Source organism: Callithrix jacchus, chromosome 6 (genome assembly GCF_049354715.1).
Source record: "Callithrix jacchus isolate 240 chromosome 6, calJac240_pri, whole genome shotgun sequence".
Classification (NCBI taxonomy): Eukaryota; Metazoa; Chordata; class Mammalia; order Primates; family Cebidae; genus Callithrix; species Callithrix jacchus.
The window spans coordinates 51,386,175-51,412,650 of record NC_133507.1 but is presented as its reverse complement, the minus strand read 5'-3'; the positions used below and the strand labels follow the sequence as shown (position 1 = coordinate 51,412,650).

At 37.7% G+C, this 26,476-nt stretch overlaps 1 protein-coding gene and 1 non-coding gene across 2 annotated transcripts in view; one reads left to right on the top strand and one right to left on the bottom strand.

Annotated features, from left to right (window-relative positions):
- PDE11A (phosphodiesterase 11A) overlaps positions 1–26,476 on the bottom strand; it is a 409,487-nt gene that overhangs the window by 356,513 nt on the left and 26,498 nt on the right. Inside the window, exon 2 of the mRNA XM_002749280.6 lies at positions 5,025–5,183. Within this exon, the coding sequence (XP_002749326.3) occupies positions 5,025–5,183 (159 nt within the window). The remainder of the gene's footprint in view (positions 1–5,024; positions 5,184–26,476) is intronic.
- On the top strand, positions 18,451–18,554 carry LOC118154917 (U6 spliceosomal RNA). Its single transcript, XR_004745171.1, has one exon. It is a non-coding gene; the product is annotated as a U6 spliceosomal RNA (small nuclear RNA).

Below are 26,476 nucleotides of genomic sequence, written 5' to 3'. Positions count from 1 at the left end.
ATGGTCAGCCTTTGTGTGTACTTCCAGCATGAATTACCAAACTAGTAATTTGTCAGTATGGAACTTAAATTATTAATATGTGTATGGAGTAGACTATATTTCATACAAATGCTCACCACTGCTGATAAAATTATTGCTGATTATCCAAGAACTTTGAAGAGCATGAGGATTTTTAAGTCATTAAAAGGGAAGCTTTTTCAGGCAGAGGCTGGATGACTTTCTGTCAGGTAAAGTTTCCTGCACTGGATGAGGGAAAAGGTGGCAGGTAATAGACTTGGTGATCTTTCCAGTCTGTTCTATTACAGAGTATATGTATTACATGATATAGCACAGCCATGAATTATAGGTATAGAATTTTCAAGAAACACAATATGGTCCTGTGTACAACTATGTTAGGTACATAAACAGCCCAGAAATTAGTATACCAAATTTAATTTTTAATTTATCTCAAATGATTTACTGAGTTCCATATTACAAAATGTTTTAAAATTATATAGAAAAAAACTTATAGTCTCTAGACGCTGACATTTTAAGATATCAGGACATACAAATCGTATCATGCTAATGTGCAACAAATTTACCACTACCCATGTGAATGATGACATGGCAGTTATGTGTATAAAGTAAAATTATGAACAGGATTCAAATTACTTTTGTCTGGATTTGAAATATATGGTGAACTTTCATGAGGTTCATTTATTGATAATAAGTGCTACCCTAAGCACTTTACATCTATTATCTATTTTACTTCACACAACAACCCTGGGATGGAGGTTCTGAGGCTTAGACAGGGGCAGCCACTTGCTGAAGGTCACTCAATAAGCAGCAGAGCCAAGACTTGAACCTGCATTGAAGACTTTCCGACTTGAGCCTGTCACGACATGGTTTCCTTTTTGCTTCCTTGGTTTCTTACTTGTGAGCAATGCTGAAATTACTTTGGTCGCTGCAGTTTATGCTGTTGAATGTGGGAGAAGGTTTTCTGAAGCCTGCTTGGCTGACCAAGGAAAACTAATTTGAGTTTTAAAATGTGAATTGAACGAAGTTGGCAGAGCTCTGAGAAATTAGTTATAAGCATACTGCTCCCATTGTAAATGGGTTCAATATTTCCAAAGGCTATCTATAACATGGAATGATAGCTATAAAACTTTTCTTGCCCTTTGACTCATAATTTCAGTCTTTGGAATATACCCTCAAGGAAATAACACAAAAGAAAAAGGTAATTTCGGGGTCCAAAGTGGCTCCGGTCGAATGTCGTGGCGCTTGTGAAGGCGAGGTCATGAGTTCAAGGCTCACACTGATTGGCAAAAAAAAAAAAGAAAAAGGTAATTTCTTCAAGATGTTCATTCAGGGGCTATTTGTATTAGTGAAAAACAGGGGGGGAAATCCAAATTCTCAGTAATAGGACAAGGACTAAAAAACTAGGCTCTATACAAAAAGAAAAGAAAGTTTCATGATCTCCCACAATGACAAATGTAGAATATATTCATATGTGGATGCATATGTAAGAAACAACTGGGTTAAAAATAGAATGCAAATTAGTACATATAAGGATAACCTTGTACAACCAAGTGAAAGAGTATGTGCATTAATAATAAGGCAAGAGATTTATAAACTTATAAAGAAATATATCCCCCTTTTAATTGAAGAAACCCCAACACAGGAGGAGCAGCTGGCATATAGATTGCTTTTAATAAAAATCTGTCTTGAAATGAGGACAAACAGAGGCTATTTATTCAGATTGTGCTTTAACAAGGAAGTCAGCCTGGACCATATCTTGCACTTGGAAGACTTGAAGGGCAATGCACAACTTTTATGGTGAAAAAAAAAAGAAGAATTTAGGTATGTTCTGATTGGAGGTTGTTGGCATGGAGAAGCTAAAGGCAGCGTAACTAGAAACACGGCATTTAGGTAATGAGTTCAGGAAACACATTTGGCTTTTTTCTCAGTGGCTCTGAGCTGAAAGTTTGCAGGGATGGAGGGCATGACAGGAGCAAAAAAACAAAACAAAAAAAAAAACAAATAGGGAAGGTGGCAATCACTGACCAAATCCTGGCTATGCTGGACTGATTGCTGCAGAGATTGGATTTAGCCTTCTAAGCTGCCTGCTGAAGAGAATGTGGGTCTATCATTGCATGGACTGTCATTGTCCATTTGTATATCCAATCTCTCATATAGAATACCAGTTTATTATAAAAGGTTGTAACTCAGAAACAGCCAGATGTAAGAGATACTCGGGGCAAGCTATAAGGGAAGGGGTGCAGAGCTTCCGATCCTTCTCTGGGTGAGCCACCCTTTCAGCACCACCATTCAGCAACCTGGAAGACTCACTTAATAAGAATGTATAGACTTAAATTAGACAAAAGTAATTTTTAAACTGAGACTTGACTGAGATACACATGATGTATTCACGTGTTGTCAGAAAAAGTTAATCACTCATGAGACCTTAGTAAGTGCTAGGTTCTTTTCCAAGTTCTTTCCCGGAGTCTCTCATTTAATCTCCCTACAGCCCTTCTGAGATAAGTGAGATAAGTGTTATTATCACCCTTCCTCTAAGAGGAGAATATTGTGGCCCAGAGAAGCTAAGTAACTTGCCCAAGGCTACTCAGGCCATGGCAGAGATGTAATTTCAACCCGGACAGACTCACCACATGGCAAGTGCAGCCATTATGCCTTGGTGTCTTCCCCTGTTTGGAGGAAATATCTAGATTTTGTTCTTTTCTGTGAATCGCTTCTAGATTTTGTCTTCTGCTTTTCTCCTTCACCATTTGTTTGGTTTACAATGTATAGGATTCTTTCAGGAAATAACAATAACTAGATCTGGAAGTTATTGAGATGAAATACTCTCCAGCCAGAGTCACCTGCATGAACACAATATACCTGCACTAACTGGCTGGACTTCTTATAAGAAGTGAAACTAGAGTAGGGTTTTCAAGTCAGGTGTGGGAATTGTAGAGGCTGGAAGATAAAATGCCACTGCGGTACATGGGATAACTGCAGAAGAGAAAAATATGACATTTCAAGCCAGAAAATACTCAGATAAGTATTTATCTGAGTGTTTAAGAAAAAAGTTGCTTGGGATGAGTAACAAATCAAGAACATTTTAAAACTTACAGGGAAAACATAATTATTTAAAAAACTATTTTACACTGGCCTAGTTTCTTGTATTTTACAAAGTAGTTTTCACTGATGATCTTATTTAATTCTCCTGCTATGGAGTGGTGGATAGTGTAGCTGACAGATGAGAAAACAGAGGTAAGTGTGAGCTGTGCACCCAAGCAGCTGCCTGCCATTAACTGAGCTGAGACTTAGTCCCAGACTCTCACCTTAATAGAACTAAACATTGATGCTGTTCAAGATAGGTACAAAGTTTTGTGCAGATTTTCCCTTTAAATTATTCACAGCTCATGAAGCTCTATCTCACAGGTATAAGTCTACTGAGAAAAATTCAGAAAACAAATCTAACATAAATGGAACCAAAGATAAGAACTAAATATATAATGAGTTCCTGTTAAATGAAGGCAGTAGAGCAAAGACAGGACTGCCATCTGTGTATAAACTAAACTGTCCAGGGTATGGCCTGGGTATGTAGTGGTTATGTTTGGAAATACACAAAATCCAAATCCTTCTATGTAAATCTGTATAAGAGGCACATCATCTCAGGACTCTGCCATCTATGATACAAAATGCACAACATGAAATTTCTGTTTTATCTGTACATTCCATGGAAATATCTGTATTGTGAATGAGATGGCCTACATCTATATTCACTTTTAAACATCCTCTCCTTCTCATCCATTTCTGCCTGATGAAGGCCTATCTTCACTTCAGAGGACAGATTAAATATCACTTCTTCCAAGAAGCCTCTTGAGATCCAAGTGAGAACAAACCTCTTTCCTATGTTCTCCCAGTCTGTCTGAGAACATCTGGCTGATGATTCTTGCCTCCTGACTTTCGTAGTTCCTGGATGACATAACATGATTGGGATTTATCTTTGTTCCATCTATGATCCCACCACAAGTACATCATACCCCACAGCAGTTTACTGCATTATAAGAAATCTTTTGAGATCCTATCATACTCCATATGATAGGAGATTTGGGGCATCTGAATTCCTCTATAAAAATGACCTCAATCAAGAACTCTCTTCACTTAAAAACTTTCTAATTTCCTTACAATCATATTTCATGTCGACCTTCTGTGCCAGAACATTTGCATTAATTTAATGCATTCGTAATTAGCATCGGCAAATAACAAACCCACATTCAGAAGGTTAAATTATAAAGTGTTTTTTAATTAAATAGGAATATAAGAGTCATCAAACTTAAACTAATCTGAGATTTGCTTTTAGCACAAATGTTATAAATATTCAACCCGATTTTATTTAATATAAAGATAGGAGCTTCAAAGCCAGGACTTCAGTTATTTGAGGCCTCTCTCTTTTAATATAAGCTGGTAAATAAACTACTAGTGAAAGAACTTAAAATTTTAGAGCAAAAAGTACATTACTTCCACTAAGGTCAATTACTCTTCAGGGACAAAAGTAATGTTCTTTTTATTAGCAATTTGGAATAACAAATAACATTTATTTTTATTAAGATTTTTATATAAAACTGAGAAAACAATTCTTTGTAGTTATAAAAATATAGGAGAAAGTGCTGAGTTTCTGAAACACAGCAATCTTCCTATATTTCTTATCTTCCCTTAGGCCATGTGTGGTGTTGTTGTGAACTTCAATTAAAAAGCTTACTTATAAGGAAGATAAAGACGAGGGAATAACAACAATACTACCAAGGCTTATAATGAAAAGCAAGCTACAAAAAAGATGAAGTAATTATTTTTGATTATACCACATTCTATGAAATATCGAAAAACTCCCATTTCATTTTGTATACCATGAGAAAAAGTTATTTGATCCATGAATGGGCTAATCTAACAGCTATTCACTTAATTCCTGGCTTTTAAAGGAGAAGAGCAATCAATGACTAAAAAGGAAAGTACAAGTCACAACAGGCATAAAATCTTACTTTTTCATCATCTTCAGTAAATGGAGCACCCTCAGGAATCTTATTTATCGCTTGGGCCACACCAATAATCTCACCATCGCTGCTTCGGATAGGCATGCACAGTAACGATTTTGTCTTGTATCCAGTTAGTTTGTCGATTTCATCATTGAATCGTCGATCCTGAAAAAAAGACAAAGAAAGGATTAACTGCATGTACACCGTTGTCAGGGAGAAGAAGAGAGAGGTTTATTTCTGCATATGATACCTTATCACTGGGAACTTAATCCCATGAATTTTTAATTACAATAACAGACTTGACTTCATTTTTAATTCACCAAAGGAACATAAATGAAATAAGTCAACATCATTGTTGTGTGCCATAGTAAATGAAGAGAGAGAGTTTAACCCAACTACAACATATCAAAACTGGGAAAAGTGTTTTAAGGAAAGCCTAGTATGCAATTTATGAAAACATGTTATTTCAAAAAGACATGATAAGAAATGTCATATAATAAACATACATGAGACATATATGCTAAACACTGTAAAAAATTGTTCAAAATAGAACTCCTTTATTTCTGGTCAAAATGATCCTGTGAAAAAAGAATCTATGAGTACATAATGATATTTCAAAATCCTCCCAAAAAGGTGTGGGGTATGGGGAGATGAGACTTCTCTATAGAATGCCCGCTAAAATATATAAAATAAATGGTAAAATTATACAATATATATTTTCTGACTGCCAATATAATTATGTTTACAAGCAAGGGTCATTAAGTATGCTAATACCATTGGGTGAAAAGCAATTTAACTTAAACAGGATAGTCATACAATCTCAAAGCGCCACACCCAAAGATTCCTTATAAAAGGTATCTTTGTAATAAATAAATCTGGTGAACACTACCTCAAACAAGTAAACTTAGCATCACTGTTAAGAAGAAAAATTAACACTGTGTGCTTCCTGATATAATAATGAGAAAGACACAACATCACCAAGAATACAGAGTGCTCTAGTCAAATGTGTAACATGAATCTAATCATTCTGAAAATGAAAATTAAGAAACATAGCGATCATCAGTCATTCTTTCAGAAACCTAAACTTGGATGCTTAAAAAATGTCAAGATCATGAGAGACAAAAAAAAAGCTTTTTAATAAAAATAAAGTTAAACCATGGAAGCTATATCAGTTTAAAGAAGACTTAAGAGACCGGAAATATGTGATCTTTTACAAGAAATTCTAAAAATTCCACAAAGGATATTTTTGGAGAGACAATTGGAGAAAGTTAAGTCATATAATTATATTATTATAAACTTTCTTAGTTATGATAGTGGTGTTGTAATTATGTAGGAGAATGTACTTATTCTTAGGATATACATGTAGAGTATTTGGGGGGTGAAATAACATAATACTTTCAACTTATTTTCAAGGAAGGAAGGAAGAAAGGAAGGAATGATGGAAGGAGGGAGAGAGAGGAAGGAGGGATAAAAAGGAAGGTGGAAGGAAAAAAAGAAAAAGATTCACTCTTGAGAGGGTAACTGGGACTAAAAATGCTCCAAGGTAGATTGTAAACTGGATTCAGGCTGATGACAAACTATGTCAAGCCAGGGGTTGGTGTGAGGCTTCTTCCTATGCCTTCTGTACACCCCTGTTAAAGAAGGCTTAAAAGACAAAAACGAAGCACTGCTGCCTATGCTATGCTATGGTGTGGTTTTTATCTAAGGGCTTAGGGAAACTGGCTGTGGATAAGGTGATAGCCTCAAGATCAAACAAACACTGCAACTGGCTGCCTGCTGGCCCTCTAATTAAGTCCGTGGTATCTCCAATATCACAAAAACAGGAGTCTTTATTTATTATTGGTTTTTTGAGAGAGTCTCCCTCTGTTGCCCAGGCTGGAATGCAGTTGCTCGATCTCGGTTCACAGACACCTCCACCTCCTGGGTTCAAGCAATTCTCCTTCATATTTCTGGTGTAGGTACCTGGGTGGATGGTGGGATGATTCACTGAGTAAGGAACACAGTGAGGAACAGATTCTGGGGAATATGAGTTTCCTTGTGGACATCTCAAGGTTTAGTTGACTGTGAGTCATCCATGTGGTCAAAAAGCAGTTTGAGAGATTTAGATGTAGATGCAGACATAGACAGTTTTTTTTTAATTTTAGGAAAAAGGCTTGGTATTGAAAGTAAAAATTGTCTAAGTAAGGATGGGGATTTTGTCCAATAACTTTTAAGCACAGGATCTTCAGAAAGTCACTATGATCACCAGCAAAGCTTCACAGAAGACCTAGTAAGGAGGAAACAGGACTAGTAAGAAGGCAAAAACATGCTTATATATTTCTGAAAATGGAAACTTGAATAGGAAACTAACAAATGCCTCAAGGATTATAATAAAATATCACATGGAGAATGGTGCCCAATCTTTATTCATCTCCCTTAGGACAAAAGAACAAGAAATGATCTAAAACAGAAGAGAATTCTAATAAATTAGGGTAAAGTAAGGTGGTTAAAATCTGGAATGAGCTTGTTATGGCTGTAGTAGACTCTTACTGCTTTGAGTATTTTTATGTCATAATATTTTTTTATCTCAGATATTTTAAGTATAACTGATCTTGAGAAGTGCAGAAATCTCTGTGCCTTTTATGCAGACCTGTCTTTTGTATATGACATGAATCTATGATTTTTAACCTTTAAAAAGACAAAGTCATAAGGCCAAAAGCAATTTTTACCTCAGAGAGGGAATTGATCTGTGCCCCCTTCATAGAGAACAGTAACTGGATACATCTCTGACCCAGAATCTTGCACTTGCAACCCCATCTGCAAGTTTCTGAGCTGAATGTGGTGCCATGAAGCACACCCAGAAAATGGATTCCCACCTTCAAGACCCACAAAGGCTGTAAAAAGCAACCTCTGTAGTCAGCCTTCAAGTCTTTGAGAAAGAGTTATACTTACCATGCTTAATAATCCCAGCCGGCCCCCAAAAGACATACTTTAGAGGTACAAAAGAAGACTTGAACAAAAAGAAATCCATCTTCTCTTTTATGTTTTCAGAGAAACCATTCAAGTCTCCCGATAGGGCAAGATTCAGAGTTGAGAATCTTATCCAGGTCCCAGACTCATGGCAAAGATGGGTGGCCTAAGATCTCTTTTATTTCCTCTGTATTTAAGGACTCTGTCCCCAATACTTCATAGTAAAATCTACCAGGACTCATAGTTAAGCCAAGAGCTAGTCTTGACCACCATTTAATCTACAAGGGTGATTTTTAAAAATCAGAATCTTGATCTACCTTAGGTCCTTCATAGCCAAGAAGCTCAAACTGTTCAAGTCTAGGAGTGTCCACATGATGTAATTGTTTCCAAAACATACAGATGAGGAAATATGTAATGACAAAAGCCCCTATTAATTCCATAACACTTTCAAATGACCTTGTCTTTGAGTTTTAAAATATAACTCAAAAAATATAAAGTTATCATTGTAAATTATTGAGAAGATTATAGAGAAAAATTAAAAAGAAATTAGAGAGAAAATGTGATATAAGATATGCATGTATATAATACCTGTATTATACACATAAACCTTTTTCAACATCGCATTAGCCCATTCCCCCTTAAAAAGATTCAAAGGTCAGTGTCATATTTCATCTACATCCTCTTTCAAATGCCTTATGGAGTTGTAATGTAGAGAAGCTAATGGAAATATAAAATATAAAATGAATAATCCATTGAAACTCAAACCAATAGATTGCTAAATTTTCCAAAGCTCAAAAAATTGCTTTTATTGGTACATCATTAGTACCAATTAAATGAGTAATACTCATGATGTACCAATAAAAGTAATACTCATTTAATTCCAGTTCATAAAATCATCTCCTTACACTTATGACTTATCATTAGACATCACTTATTTTCCAGAAAATGATTGGAAGGCAAAGCTTTTGAAAACTGATTCATCTTTAATGACTCAAAATGTATTATTCTGCCCTTCTTCATAGAAAAAATAACTAATTGTTCTGAATTGATGGCAGGCTTAAGATTACATTGCATAAAAACAAAGATGTAGCATGTGGCAACTACATAGCTCATGCTTTAGGCCTCCTAATATGATTTTTGCTGAGAAAAAGTGCAAAATTTTCATTGTTGTTCTTAATATGCATTTGCAAAATTTCATTGCTATACAGAAAACAGAAGGAATCTCCAAATTATTTCCCATATTGAGTTCTAAATAGTAAAAAAGAATACCAATAATTGTTTCTGAAGCTTCACTCTTTTATGGACATGGAAGTAGAGTATTTTGTACATTCACAAAGGTAAGCTCCCTCTGCTAAATGTTTAATGAGTATACCTTTATTTAAGTCTTCCAAATAGAATTAGTGGTTGAGAGACACCATAAAGTAGTTTGACATGAAGTTTCAAAACAGTCATTGTGATTACCATGTTGTTTGGGGCACTGTCCCTTTTTTTAGTAATGTTGCTAAAGTAAACTTTGTTTGCTGATCTTATTTCCCTCAGTTCTTCTTTTCTCAGTTGGCACTTTTCTTTGGTTCTGTCTTATCATCATAAATATTATTATTTCTCTTTACAATAAATACAAATACAAATCTCAAGGCAAAATATGCAGGAAAATGAAGAACCACACCACAGTTGAAACCAAAGTGAGGTAGTATAAAAAAGAAAATGATTAATTCTTAAACTGCTTTCATAGACAGCACAGATATATCTATTACAGATACACTGTAAGTCTGCAAATACATTGTACCTGGAGTTAAAGTGCAACTCCATGCCCTATAAGTTTCATTGTGTATAATGAATATATCTGAGAAAAGGCCAGTACCCGAAGAAAGAGCTCTGGGAAGGGTCAGAAAACAAGAAGACACCTTTTTTCCTGGCACAGTGAGACCATCTAAGAACTGCAATGAATCAGGGAAATGAGGCTCTAAGGTGAAACCAGGAAGGCCAGGCAGTCTGCAAATAAGGGCAAGGGAATGATCAGCACAAAGCTGTGATTCAGATGCCAGACAAACAGTCAGAAAGCAGAGAATGCCGGGCATGCCAAGGTCAAGACAGTGATACATGAAAAACCAGGTCCAGGTCAGGAGAACAGATGTAACAGTGAATCACTGGCTCATTCATTGACTAGAACATATCATGAACCAGCTCCAACAGAGAGCTTTGGAGTTCTCACTGAGGACAACTGAGACAACCTGAAAAGTGGCCCAAAAATGTAACTGTTATGTAGGTAACTATTTATCTCAGTGAGATGCTGATCCTTCCCACGTTTATGGCAAATACCATAATTTCTAGTGTCATAGTGATACGTTATATTTTAATTACATATTTTGTTTAGGCTTTATTGTTAATATGCATAAGTTACAATTCCTCTTTGACAAAAGTTTAATGTTAAAAAGTAATTTTTGACAGAGTGCAGTGGCTCATGCCTATAATCCCAGCACTTTGGGAAGCCGAGGTGAGCGGATCACCTGAGCTCAGGAGTCAAAATCAGGCTGGCAAACATGGTGAAACCCCGTCTCTACTAAAAATACAAAAATTAGCTGGGTGTCGTGGCAGGCACATATAATCCTAGCTACTCAGGAGGCTTATGCAGGAGAATTAATTGAATCGGGAGGTGGAGTTTGCAGTGAGCCAAGATTGCACCACTGTACTCCAGCCTGGGCAACAGAGCAAGACTCTGTCTCAAAAATAAATAAATAAATAAATAAATAAATAAATAAATAAATAAATAAATAAATGGAAAAACAAATTTTTAAAAGTCTGGCTTTTAAAGTTTTTTAGGTTTTGAAACATTTTAAAAAACACATTTCTTTTAAAAATTTGTTTTAAAACATTTTAGGTCATACTTTCTTGTGAGAACATGATGATAAAAATACAGTGAGTACCTGATATTAAAATGTATTTCAAAGCAACAATAATTAAAACTGTTCCAAAAATAGAAAAATTGATGAATGAGATTAGAAAGTCACATATATGCATATATATGTATATATCCATGTGGAAATAAATGTCTATAGAAATTAGCATATTTAGTTAATTAAAAGAATGTTATTTCAAATCTGTCAGAAAATTATGGATTATTCAACTAGTTACATATTTGGGAAAAATAAGTTAGATCCCAATCTCACATCAGACATCAAAATTAATTTCAAGCAGAATAAAGACTTAAAAGTACTCATCCCTTAATAAATTGCAAAATTAAAACAAAAATTTTATTCAAACCCTGACAAGACATGTTTCCTATTTTAACATGAAATACTATAGTATTAATTATTTAAGATGCCAATATCTAGCTTTATTGAAAGGAGCAGTGAAACATCTACTTTTATACATTGCTGATGAGAATATAAGTTAGTGCAAAAATACAATTTGGCAATAAGTAACCTAAGTCTTTTTAAAATTTGTATACTCTTTAACAATTTCATTTCTAGGAATTTATGATAAGGAAAAATTGAAAAACACCTACATATTCAACAGGAAATGCATTATATTATGATATAAACACACTATCACTAAAAAAGATTTTAGAATTTATTCTACATGTTATAAGTGGTTTTATTATGATATGAGAAAGTGACATGAAGAAAAGTAGTTTAGAAATCAGTAAAATTAGTATAATTTCCTAAGGGCAATGAAGTTACCATCTAATACAGCACAATAGCTTCAAAAGTGCCCTCCAAAAAGACAGAAGTCATTATGCTACTAAATTGCCAACTAAACAGATAGGCAAGGTATACCAGATGACAGCCATCAAGCTGCAGGTTGGTCAATATTCATAAATAATATATTTATATAAAAAACAGACACCATGCTCTATACTTTTAGCAAGATATAAGTGGGTCTAAACTAGCAATCCAAATGACCCTGCTGGTTTTTTTGTTTGTTTATTTTGAGCAGAGTCTCACTGTCACCCAAACTGAAGTGCAGTGGTATGATCTCTGCTCACTGCAAATTCTGCCTCCCAGGTTCAGACGATTCTCCGCCTCAGCCTCCCCAATAGCTGGGATTGCAGGCACTCACCACCATGCCCAGCTATTTTTTTTTCCTTTGGTATTTTTAGTAGAGATGGGGTTTTGCCACATTGGCTAGGCTGGCCTCGAACTCCTGACTTTGCCTTGGCCTCCCAAAGTACTGGGATTACAGGCATGAGCCACTGTGCCCAGTCAGCCCTGCTGGTTTTTTTAAGCCACTATCATCGTACCTAAAAAAAAGACCCTTATCATAAAAGGTCCAGTTGACCTGCTACCCAGAATGCCAAAGGAACTTGATGGTATTGCCTGAAAATCACAAAGAACAGAAAGACTGTCAAGATACTATAGTTGGGCAATGTCCTGATAGGTGAAATGGATGAACTTTTCAACTCTCTCAGATTCTGATCCTCTCCACATTTAATGTGAAATATCGTAACCTCTTATGTGGCATAGCATATATAATCCTGAAAAACATCCTGATTTTCCTCAAAAATGAATACTGTCAACTAAAAAACACTCAAGAAACTATTACACCAGTAAATATAAGTTTGTAAAAGATTGCTGTGAACAAGTCCTCAAGCCACAGCTGTGTGTTCCACCACTGAAAGCCCAGGTTAAAAAAAATCAAGCATCATCCACTGGGAAAAGTACTTGGAAGCAGCTTGACACTCTTTCCCACCAACCTTCCAGGGGGATCTGGTTGGTTCCATACACTTTCCCTTCCCCATTATAAGTCTCTGCATCCCAGAAGGCTTTGTTCTCCATTCCCAGGCCAGGCTCTCCATTTCCTTGGTGTTTATCCTAGCTTTGGCTACAAATAAGCAACAGTGCTGAGAGTACCTGTACTCCTTGCAGAAGTTATGTAGCCACATGTTCCATAAAAAAAAAAAAAAAATGGGGACGTGAATCTCTTGTCCTATAATTTGAGAGTGGGTGTGACATACCAAATTGAAAGTGTCAACCTATGGGGAGGTCATTCAGTTGATGGATCCCATCAGCAGGAATTATTCGTAAATAGTCTGGATAAATGCAAGTGTGCCTTTTCCTTAGATAAGGCACCAAAGTGCTTTCAATTAAATGTTTGGAAGTAGGAGCCCTCTAGCCAGACACAACTGGAGAACTGAGACAGCATGTTTACTGGCACCCGCATCTAAGCTATTCTACCTTGTATAAAGTTGATTAGCCCCTCTTAGAACTGTTCTCTTGCCTGCTGCTTTGCTACACAGCATTTCCTTAGCCAGCTAGCAAACCGCTGCAGTTGTTGTTTTATGCAGGTAGTTCAAGCACCTGGAATAGCCAGCTAGTTAGACCACTCATATTTTACAGGTTTGGGTTTTGCTGGGCTAGAAAGATTTGATATATCAGCTATCATTTACTCTCATGCAAATAACAGGATCAGGAACAACTCTGTAAATCTAAATTCATTTCTGAGGTGTTCCAATAAAATGAGCAATCAATTTAACTAACTAGAATTCTTCACTTTAGGATCTGCATAGTATGGAACAACAGAAGCAGTAGAAATTGCAATAAGTCCTGGTCTACCAAAGTCTATAAGACGCCTAGATATTCCTTCAGATGGTGTTTCAAAACCAAATTGAAAAATTTCATAGCTTCCCAGTCCTTCTGCCTTACTTGAGAAAGACTGTCTTAAAGGCATCACTGGATATTGTCCTCCCCACCATAAGCCACCCATCAGCATGCTCATGTATATCTGATACATCTAGCTACACTGTGTTCAACAACAAGAGATTTCACATAATTAGTTCCATGATTGACATGAAACATTTATGAGAATTCATCAAAAGCTAAGTCACCAAGTTAGCCAATTTGAAATCACCATGTCAAATAACTGATATGCCGAAAATAACATTTAATTCCAATGCATTTTAGTTAGGAACAATCATAAAAAGATGACTAGTAAAACCAAACATTTAAACATTTAGGATACATTTCTTTGTTGTTGTTGTTTGAGATAGAGTCTCACTCTGTCTCCAGGCTGGAGTGCAGTGACGCGATCTTGGCTCACTGCAACTTCCACCTGCTGGGTTCAAGCGATTTTCCTGCCTCAATCTCCTGAGTAGCTGGGACTATAGGCATGTGCCACCACTTCTAGCTAATTTTTCATATTTTTAGTAAAGACCAGGTTTCACCATGTTGGCCAGGATGGTCTCAACCTCTTGAAATCGTGATCCACCCACCTCAGCCTCCCGAAGTGCTGGGATTACAGGCATGAGCCACCGCGCCCAGCCTAGAATACATTTCTGAATTACCCATCAATCAAAAAATTAAAATAGAAGTTATAAAATACTTAGAAAATATTAAGAAAAATAATGTCTAACTATAAAATTACCAGGAGATTATATATCATGCATCAAAACTGTGGAACACAGTTAAAGAGTTCTTAAAGGCTCTGTCGTAAATGCTTACCTCAGGAAAAAAAAAAAAGAAATGTTCATCTTAATAATCACTTAGCCATAAGGAGTTAGGAAAAAGGAACAGAAAAATAAATTTTAAAAAATGGAAAAAATTAAAAAGTAAGAGCAAAAGTTAACGAAAATGGCAGGAAATATATAATGAAGAGAACTTCTAGGGTTTAAATGTTTAGTCCCTTCAAAACTCTTGTTGAAATTTAATTGCCATTGTGATGATATTAGTAAGTGAGACATTTAAGAGGTGTTTAGGTCATGAGGGCTCTGCCCTTGTGAATGGACTAATACCATTACACTTGAGTGGGTTCATTACTGCAGAGATGGGTCTGCCTCTCCCCAACACTCTTTGCCCTTTCACCATATGATGCTTTCCACCATGGTGTGCCAGAGCAAGGAGGCCCTCACCAGATGCAGACACCTTGATCTTGGACTCTGCAGCTTCCAGAACTGTGCACTAATAAATTTCTGGTTGCTACAAGTCATCCAGTCTATGGTATTGTGTTATAGCAGCACAAAACTAAGACAAGACTAACAAAGTTCAAAAAAGAATAACATATGAAAATCTCTAGAGAGAATAATCAAGAGAGAATAAAGAGAGGCCTTATATTTTAAAAACATCAGGAATAAAACAGGGCTAAAACCATAGTTGCTACAGAGATTAAACAGATATAAAAGTGTCATGAACAACTTTGTGCCAACAAATTTGAAAAGTTAGATGAAATAAATAGATAAAAATTTACCAGAAAAATCTTTCAAAAAAATAGAATAAAATGCCCTTGATGAACATCGATGCAAAAATCCTCAATAAATACTGGCAAAATGAATCCAGCAGCTCAGCAAAAACTTAGCCACCATGATCAAGTCAGCTGTATCCCTGGGATGCAAGGCTGGTTCAACATATGCAAACCAATAAACACAATTCATCACATAAACAGAACCAATGACAAAAACCACATGATTATCTCAATAGGTGCAGAAAAGGCCTTCAATAAAATTCAGCATCTTTTCCTGCTAAAAACTCTCAATAAACTGGGTATTGATGAAACATATCTCAAAATAATAAGAGCTATTTATGGCACACCCATAGCAAATATCATACTGAATAGGCAAAAGCTGGAAGCATTTCCTTTGAAAAACCGGTACAAAACAAGGATGCTCTATTTCACCACTCCTATTCAACATAGTATTGGAAGTTCTGGCCATGGCAATTAGGCAAGAGAAAGAAATAAAATGTATTCAAATAGGAAGAGAGGATGTCAAATGGTCTCTGTTTGCAGATGACATAATTGTATATTTAGAAAATCCCAGCAACTCAACCCCAAATCTTCTTAAGCTAATAAGCAGCTTCAGCAAAGTCTCAGGATACAAAATCAATGTGCAAAAATCACAAGCATTCCTATACACCAACAATAGACAAGCAGAGAGCCAAATCATGAGTGAATTCTCATTCACAATTGCTGCAAAGAGAATAAAATACCTAGGAATACAACTAACAAGGGACACGAAGGACTTCTTCAAGGAGAACTACAAACCACTGCTCAAGGAAGTAAGAAAGGACACAAACAAATGGAAAAAAATTTCATGCTCATGAATTAGAAGAATCAATGTCATGAAAATGGCCATAAGTAATTTGTAGATTCAATGGCATTCTCGTCAAGCTACCATTGACTTTCTGTGCAGAATTAGAAAAAAACTACTTTAAGTTGCATATGAAACCAAAAAAGAGCCAGTATAGCCAAGACAATCCTAAGCAAAAAGAACAACACTGGAGTCATCATGCTACCTAATTCCAAACTATAGTACAAAGCTACAGTAACAAAAACAGCATGGGACTGGTAGCCAAACAGACCAATGGAATGGAACAGAGACCTCAGAAATAACACCACATATCTACAACCATCTGATCTTCCATAAACCTGACAAAAACAAGTCTCAATGGGGAAAGGATTCCCTATTTAATAAATGGTGGTAGGAAAACTGGCTAGCCATATGCAGAAAACTGAAACTGGATCCCTTTCTTACACCTTATATAAAAATTAACTGAAGATGTATTAAAGACTTAAACCCAAAGCCATAAAAATCCTAGAAGAAAATTTAGGCAATGGCATTCAGGATATAGGCATGGGCCAAGACTTCATGACTAAAATGCCAAAAGCAATTGCAACAGAAGCTAAAATTGACAAATGAGATCTGATTAAACTAAAGAGCTTCTGCACAGCAAAAGAAACTATCATCAGAGTGAACAGGTAACCTACACAACAGAAGAAAAGTTTTGCAATCTACCCATCTGAGAAAGGCATAATATCTAGAATCTACAAGGAACTTAAACAAATTTACAAGAAAAGAACAACATTATGAAAAAGTGGGCAAAGGATATGAACAGACACTTCTCAAAAGAAGACATTTATGAGGCCAGCAAACATATGAAAAAAAGCTCATCATCACTGGTCATTAGAGAAATGCAAATCAAAACCATAATGAGATATGATCTCATGCCAGTTAGAATGGTGATTATTAAAAAGTCAGGAAACAACAGATGCTGGCAAGACTGTGGAGAAATAGGAACGCTTTTATACTATTGGGAGTGTAAATTAGTTCAACCATTGTGAAAGACAATGTGGTGATTCCTTAAGGATCTAGAAGCAGAAATACCATTTGACCCAACAATCTCATTGCTGGGTATATACCCAAAGGATTATAAATTATTCTGCTATAAAGACACGTGCAAACGTACGTTTATTGCAGCACCATTCACAATAGCAAAGGCTTGGAACCAAACCAAATGCCTATCAATAATAGACTGGATAAAGAAAATGTGGCACATACACACCATGGAATATATGCAGCCATGGAAAAGAATAAATTCATGTCTTGGAAGCTATCATTCTCAGAAAACTAACACAGGAGCAGAAAACCAAACACCACATGTTCTCACTCATAAGAGGGAGCTGAACAATGGGAGGGCATGAACACAGGGAGGGAAACATCATACACTAGGACCTGTCAGGGGCGGGGGCACATGGGGAGGAAGAGAATTAGGACAAATACCTAATGCATGTGGGGCTTAAAACCTAGATGACAGGTGGCTAGATGCATCAAACCACCATGGTTCATGTATACCTATGTAACAAACCTGCACGTTCTGCACATGTATCCCAGAACTTAAAGTACAATTTTTTTAAAAAAGAAATATTGCTAAGGGTTATAGATTAGATACCCTTTAATGTAACTATTCAAATTTCTTTTTATATAAAAAAGCAGCTATATTGAGATATAATTGAAATACAAAAAACTGTACATATTTAACATATATGATGTTATTAGTTTGGACATATGGCTACATCCATGAAATGACCATAATCAAGATATGAATATAACTATCACTCTCAAAGTTGATTCATGCTTTTTTTAATCCCACTTTCCATCCCTTTACCCCAGCATCCCCCACCTCAGATAACACTGATCTGCTTCTTGTCACTAGAGAGTAGTCTGCAGTTTCTAGAGTTTTATGTAAATCAGCCATGCAGTATGCATTCTTGTCAGGCTTCTTTCACCCCACATTATTAAAGGAAAAAAAGAATGAAAAGCAAGCATTAGAGAAGAAACATACTTGTAATACATATAACCAATAAGGAGGGTGGTGTTCAGAATATATATATATATGTAAAGAGCTCCTACAAATCAAGAAAAAAGCAAATTCAATAGGAAAAATGGGCAAATGATAAGGACCAGTACTCCACAAGAAGAGAAAACACAAACATATGAAAAGAGAGTTGAGGGAGAGTCATCCACAGAGTTCACCCCAGAACATTTGCATGGCTTATACTTTCATACCCACCATGAGTGGCCTGTTCTTTTCTTGGCTGGGAGTTAAGTGAGGACCCTTTCCATAGATCAGGTGACCATGGGGAGAATGGGTTTGATAGGGAAAGCTAGAATTTGTGCTCTAGTGGCCTTGGTGGTCCTGGCCCCATATGTATTCACTGTGAAGAGGAAGATGCAGCAGAACAAGATAAACACCGAATAACTAAGAAACGAATGCTTGTGCTCACTTTGGTAGCATATATACTAAAATCGGCATGATACAGACAAGATTAGCATGGCCCCTATGCAAGGATGAGCAAATTCATGAAGCATTCCATATTTTTAGCAATCCCACTACTGGGTATACAGCCAGAGGAATATAAATCATTCTACCATAAAGACATGCACATGAATGTTCATTGCAGCACTATTAACAGTAACAAAGACATGGAATCAATGTCTTTGCAAGATATGCATGGAATCAACCTAAATGCCCATCAGTGACACACTGGATAAAAAAATGTAGTACATATGCCCCATGGAATACTATGCAGACATAAAAAGAATGAGATCAAGTTTTTGCCAAAGCAAGGGGATAGCTGGAGGCTATTATCGCTAGCAAACTAACACAAAAACAGAAAACCAAATACCGCATGTTCTCACTTATAAGTGGGAGCTAAAGGATGAGAACTCATGAACATAAAAGAGAAAACGACAGACAGTGAGGTCTACCTGAGGGTGGAGGGTTAGAGGAGGGAGAAGGGCGGAACAAATTACTCTTGGGTACCAGGCTTAATACCTGGGTGATGAAATAGTCTATATGACAAACCCCCATGACGTGAGTTCACCTATAAAACAGACCTTTACATGGACCTTCAAACCTAAGAGTTAAAAATAAATAAATAAAAGTTACACAAATGAATAGTTAAAAGCCTGTGGTCATGCCAATATGATGCCAAGATTTCAGGAGACATGTACAAAATGTCCATAGCAGCATTACTGATAATAGCAAAACTTTAAAAAAAGACTAGAAATAACTCAAAAGTCTATCGATAGTAGAACAGATAAATTGTGATATATTTATACAAAGGAACATTATGCAGCATGGACAATTATTGCTGCACATTTCAACATGAATTAATCTCAAAAACATAATGTTGGACGGAAAAAGCAACAAAAGGATACATGTAGAATTATTCCATTTATACAAAGTTGAAAATCATGCAAAATTAAATTGCATATTGATTAGGAAAACATAAACAGGTGGCAAAGCCATGGGGGAGGGAAACAAAGGGAGAATCACAAAACACTCAGCAAGGCAACAAAAGTGGTGGCATTGAGAGGAAGGATAATATTACTGTGACTGGACAGCAGAAGATTTCAATGTAGTGGCAAGTTGTTTTTTGTTTTTGAGACAGAGTTTCACTTTTCTCCCCCAGGCTGGAGGGCAATGACTCAATCTTGGCTCACTGCAACCTCCACCTCCTGGCTTCAAGCGATTCTCCTGCCTCAGCCTCCTGAGTAGCTGAGATTACAGGAGTGCACCACTACATCTGGCTAATTTTTGTATTTTTAGTAGAGACGGGGTTTCACCATGTTGGCCATGCTGATCTCCAACTCCTGACCTCAAGTGATCTGCCTGCCCTGGTCTCCCAAAGTGCTAGGATTACAGGTGTGAGCCACTGCGCCTAGCCAGTGTTACATTTTAATCTGATGTGAGTAGAAGGATGTCCAATTTATTCTTCTTTATGCTTTATGTATATACTTTATTCTTTGATTTGAATATATGATACATTACACATTTTTTAAAAGCAATGAACAATATAGTTAAAAGTGAAGAACTAAAGTTCTTGTCCTTTCCAATATGTTCAGCACACATTTTGTTTTGAATGTGCAGTTCTTAGGGTTATGCCTTAGCAACACGAGCAGTTAACAACCCAACTCTTATTATGTTAATAGGAGCACTGTGACTAAACCACTAAATTAAAATTTCACTCCACAGACATATTGGTACTAAAATGGAATATCTCTTCAGAGAAATAAACACCTCAATTTGTTCACTTTTTTTTCTTTTATTATGTGTTGACATTATGATTTATTATAGATAACCTACTAAATAGAATTGCCTTCCTTCTGTACAGTTCTTTGTACATTGTTTTGTCCAGGTAATCTTTATGGCTTTGATGTAAAGTCAACAAATATAGACTAATAAAAATGAGCAGTAGGGAGGGACTCAAGATGGCGCTGTGAGAACAACCCAGGATTGGAGCTCTTCTCGTTGAATCTGCAAACGGTGAGTCAGAGCGGCATTTCCAGACTGATCTTTGTTGCCCACAGAACGGGGAAACTCCCAAGTATAAAAAAGACACGGGACGCCAGGCAGTAGGTCTGCCTGGCGAAGCCGGCAGCCAGGGCGGCGGCGGCCGGCCCTACCCAGCAATGCCCACAGGGCGCGCTTGTCCGGGTGCCCTGTTGAACTGGCAACCTGAGACTTGAGAGGGCTGGACTTGAGACTGAACGAGACTTGGACAATAGGCCAGCCCAGGGGATTGCAGGGATTGGGATACCCAGTGGGACGAACAAAACCGCGATTTCAAACTATCCCGAGCAGACGGTCCGAGACGCTCTGTGGGGGAGGGGCGTCCACCACTACCGAGGCAACCCGCCCCAATTGAGATACACGCCCACTGCTGACGCAGCCAGCCGTTGCCGAGGCAACCCGTCCCTACTGAGATACACGCCCACTGCTGATGCAGCCTACCATTGCTGAGGCAACACGCTACAACAAAGAGACTCCGCCGCAGGGCGTGGCGGAGACCACAGCAGAGCCGGCATGAACAGCGCGAATCACACAACAGCAGGGCGGAGCCTCGGCAGCCAAACAGTGGCTAGTCTGCCTTCTAGCTGGGCAGGACACCTGATCGGACATCCAAAAATAAAGCCCAAACCCCTCAACACAGAGCATTTGAGAAAAAAATAAAAAAAGGGTTTTTTAATGAGATCTGTTGCAGCAGAATCAAACATAGCAGCATAACAGCCCTGAATGAACAACAGAGTGCACAGCTCAGCAATTAAACCCCTATAAAGTACAAACTGTCTCCTCAAGCAGCTCCCTGACCCCTCTATATCCAAAAGACTGACATTAGGCAGGCATCATCCTGGGACAAAGAGACCAGAAAAAGAAACTGGTAGCATCCCTCGCTGTGCCACAGCTACTAGAGGTGCACCCCAGACAAGCAGGGTCTGGAGCGGACCTCAGCAGTCGTACAGCGAAGGGGCTAGACTGGTAGAAGGAAAACCAAGCAACAGAAATACTTCATCATCAACATTCTGGGTGTCCACTCAGAGACCCAAACGAAAAGTCAGCAACTACGCAGAAGACCAGCGGACAAATCCACAAGATGGGAAGAAACCAGCGCAAAAAGGAGGAAAACACACAAAACCAGAACACCTTGCCTCCTAGAAAGGACCAAAACTCCTCACCAGCAAGGGAGCAAAGCTGGACGGAGAATGACTGTGACGAAATGACGGAATTAGACTTCAGAAGATGGATAATGAGAAACTTTTGTGAGCTAAAAGATCATGTATTAAATCAATGCAAAGAAACTAAGAACCTTGAAAAAAGATTTGAAAAAAGATTCGAGGAAATGATAACAAGAATGGATACCTTAGAGAGGAATATGAATGAATTAAAGGAGCTGAAAAACACAATACGAGAACTTCACAAAGCAAACACAAGTTTCAATAGCCGAATTGACCAAGCAGAAGAAAGAATATCTGAAGTCGAAGACCAACTCAATGAAATAAAACGAGAAACCAAGATCAGAGAAAAAAGCGCAAAAAGGAATGAACAAAGTCTCCAAGAAATGTGGGACTATGTGAAAAGACCTAACCTACGTTTGATAGGTGTACCAGAAGGGGACGAAGAGAATGAATCCAAGCTGGAAAATACTCTTCAGGACATCATCCAGGAAAATTTCCCCCACCTAGCAAGACAAGCCAACACTCACTTGCAGGAAATACAGAGAACACCACAAAGATATTCCGCAAGAAGAGCAACCCCAAGGCACATAATCGTCAGATTCAACAGGGTTGAAATAAAGGAGAGAATACTAAGGGCAGCCAGAGAGAAAGGTCGGGTCACCCACAAAGGGAAGCCCATCAGACTCACAGCAGATCTCTCGGCAGAAACACTACAAGCCAGAAGAGAGTGGGGGCCAATATTCAACATTCTTAAAGAAAAGAACTTTCAACCCAGAATTTCATATCCAGCCAAACTGAGCTTCAGAAGTGAAGGAAGAATAAAATCCTTTGTGAACAAGCAAGTACTCAGAGATTTTGTCACCACCAGGCCTGCTTTACAAGAGCTCCTAAAAGAGGCACTACACATAGAAAGGCTCAATCAGTACCAGCCATTCCAAAATCACACTGAATGCTAAAGAGCTTCAACATAATGAAGAATCTACAACAACTAACAGGCAAAACAGCCACTTAGCATCAAAATGGCAGTATCAAATTCACACGTAACAATATTAACCCTAAATGTAAATGGACTAAATGCACCAATCAAAAGACACAGACTGGCAAACTGGATAAAAAGACAAAACCCATCAGTGTGCTGTATCCAGGAAACCCATCTCACATGCAAGGATACACAAAGGCTCAAAATAAAGGGATGGAGGAAGATTTACCAAGCTAATGGAAAGCAAAAAAAAGCAGGAGTTGCAATTCTCATCTCTGATAAAATAGACTTTAAAGCAACAAAGATCAAAAGAGACAAAGAAGGCCATTACATAATGGTAAAAGGATCGATACAACAAGAAGAGCTAACGATCCTAAACATATATGGACCCAACACAGGAGCACCCAGATACATAAGGCAAGTTCTTAATGACTTACAAAAGGACTTAGACTCCCACACAATAATAGTGGGAGACTTTAACACTCCACTGTCAATACTAGACAGATCAACCAGACAGAAAATCAACAAGGATATCCAGGGTTTGAACTCAGACCTGGAGCAAGCAAACCTGGTGGACATTTACAGAACTCTCAACCCCAAATCCACAGAATACACATTCTTCTCAGCACCACATCACACCTACTCTAAAATTGACCACATAATTGGAAGTAAAGCACTGCTCAACAAATGCAAAACAACTGAAATCATAACAAACAGCCTCTCAGACCATAGTGCAATCAAGTTAGAACTCAGAATTCAGAAACTGACCCAGAACCGCACAGCTTCATGGAAACTGAACAACTGGCTCTTGAATGTTGACTGGGTAAACAATGAAATGAAGGCAGAAATAAAGAAGTTCTTCGAAACCAATGAGAACGAAGACACAACGTGCCAGAACCTCTGGGACACATTTAAAGCAGTCTCTAGAGGAAAGTATATAGCAATAAGTGCCCATAAGAGGAGAATGGAGAGATCCAAAATTGACACCCTATCGTCAAAATTGGAAGAGCTAGAGGAGCAAGATCAAAAAAACTCAAAACCCAGCAGAAGACAAGAAATTACTAAGATCAGAGCTGAGCTGAAGGAGATTGAGACACGAAAAACCCTTCAAAAAATCAATAAATCCAAGAGCTGGTTTTTTGAAAAGATCAACAAAATAGACAGACCACTAGCCAGATTGATTAAAAAAAAGAGAGAGAACAACCAAATAGATGCAATAAAAAATGATAAAGGGGAAATCACCACAGATTCCACAGAAATTCAAACCATCATCAGAGAATATTACAAACAACTATATGCGCATAAACTAGTAAACCTGGAAGAAATGGATAAATTCCTGGACTCCTGTGTCCTCCCAAGCCTAAACCAGGAGGAAGCTGAAACTATGAATAGACCAATAACAAGGTCTGAAGTCGAGGCAGCAATTAAGAGCCTACCTCACAAAAAAAGCCCAGGTCCAGACGGGTTCACAGCCGAATTCTACCAGACACACAAGGAGGAGCTGGTACCATTCCTTCTAAAACTATTTCAAACAATCCAAAAAGAGGGAATCCTTCCCAAATCATTTTATGAGACCAACATCATTCTGATACCAAAACCCGGCAGAGACCCAACGAGAAAAGAAAACTTCAGGCCAATATCCATGATGAACATAGATGCAAAAATCTTCAATAAAATATTGGCAAGCCGATTGCAACAGCAAATCAAAAAACTTATTCATCATGATCAAGTAGGATTCATCCCGGGGATGCAAGGCTGGTTCAACATACGCAAGTCTATCAACGTAATTCACCACATAAACAGAACCAAAAACAAAAACCACATGATTATCTCAATTGATGCAGAGAAGGCATTTGACAAAATTCAACAGCCCTTTATGCTAAAAACCCTCAATAAACTCGGTATCGATGGAACGTATCTCAAAGTAATAAAAGCTATTTATGACAAACCAACAGCCAATATCATACTGAATGGGCAAAAACTGGAAGCATTCCCTTTGAAATCTGGCACTAGACAAGGATGCCCTCTCTCACCACTCCTATTCAATATAGTACTGGAAGTTCTAGCCAGAGCAATCAGGCAAGAAAAAGAAATAAAGGGTATTCAAATAGGAAAGGTGGAAGCCAAATTGTCTCTATTTGCAGACGACATGATAGTATACCTAGAAGACCCCATTGCCTCAGCCCAAAAACTCCTGAAACTGATAAACAACTTCAGCAAAGTCTCAGGATATAAAATCAATGTGCAAAAATCACAAGCATTCGTCTACACCAATAACAGACTTAAAGAAAGCCAAATCAAGAGCGAACTGCCATTCGCAATTGCTACAAAAAGAATAAAATACCTTGGAATACAACTCACAAGGAATGTAAGGGACCTCTTCAAGGAGAACTACAAACCACTGCTCAACGAAATCAGAGAGGACACAAACAGATGGAGAAACATTCCATGTTCATGGTTAGGAAGAATTAATATCGTGAAAATGGCTATACTGCCCAAAGTAATTTACAGAATCAACGCTATCCCTTCAAGCTACCATTGACTTTCTTCACAGAACTGGAAAAAACCACCATGAACTTCATATGGAACCAAAAGGGAGCCCGCATAGCCAAGTCAATTCTAAGCAAAAAGAACACAGCGGGGGGCATCACACTACCGGATTTCAAACTATACTACAAGGCTACAGTAATCAAAACAGCATGGTACTGGTACCAAAACAGAGATATAGACCAATGGAACAAAACAGAGGCACCGGAGGCAACACAACATACATACAACTATACAATCTTTGATAAACCTGACAAAAACAAGCAATGGGGCAAGGATTCCATGTTTAACAAATGGTGTTGGGAAAACTGGCTAGCCATGTGCAGAAAGCAGAAACTGGACCCCTTCCTGACACCTTACACTAAAATTAACTCCAGATGGATTAAAGACTTAAACATAAGACCTGGCACCATAAAAACCCTAGAAGGAAATCTAGGCAAAACTATCCAGGACATAGGAGTAGGCAAGGACTTCATGAACAAAACACCAAAAGCATTGGCAACAAAAGCCAAAATAGACAAATGGGACCTAATGAAACTCCACAGCTTCTGCACGGCAAAAGAAACAGTCACTAGAGTGGATCGGCAACCAACAGAATGGGAAAAAATTTTCGCAGTCTACCCATCTGACAAAGGGCTGATATCCAGAATTTACAAAGAACTCAAGCAGATTTACAGGAAAAAAACAAACAAGCCCATTCAAAAGTGGGCAAAGGATATGAACAGACACTTTATGAAAGAAGACATATATGAGGCCAACAATCATATGAAAAAATGCTCATCGTCACTGGTAATCAGAGAGATGCAAATCAAAACCACATTGAGATACCATCTCACGCCAGTTAGAATGGCGATCATTAAAATATCTGGAGACAACAGATGCTGGAGAGGATGTGGAGAAAAAGGAACACTTTTACACTGTTGGTGGGAGTGTAAATTAGTTCAACCATTGTGGAAGACAGTGTGGCGATTCCTCAAGGCCTTAGAAATAGAAATTCCATTTGACCCAGCAATCCCATTACTGGGTATATATCCAAAAGACTATAAATCGTTCTACTATAAGGACACATGTACACGAATGTTCATTGCAGCACTGTTTACAATAGCAAAGACCTGGAATCAACCCAAATGCCCATTGATAATAGACTGGATTGGAAAAATGTGGCACATATACACCATGGAATATTATGCAGCAATCAGAAATGATGAGTTCGTGTCGTTTGTAGGGACATGGATGAATCTGGAGAACATCATCCTC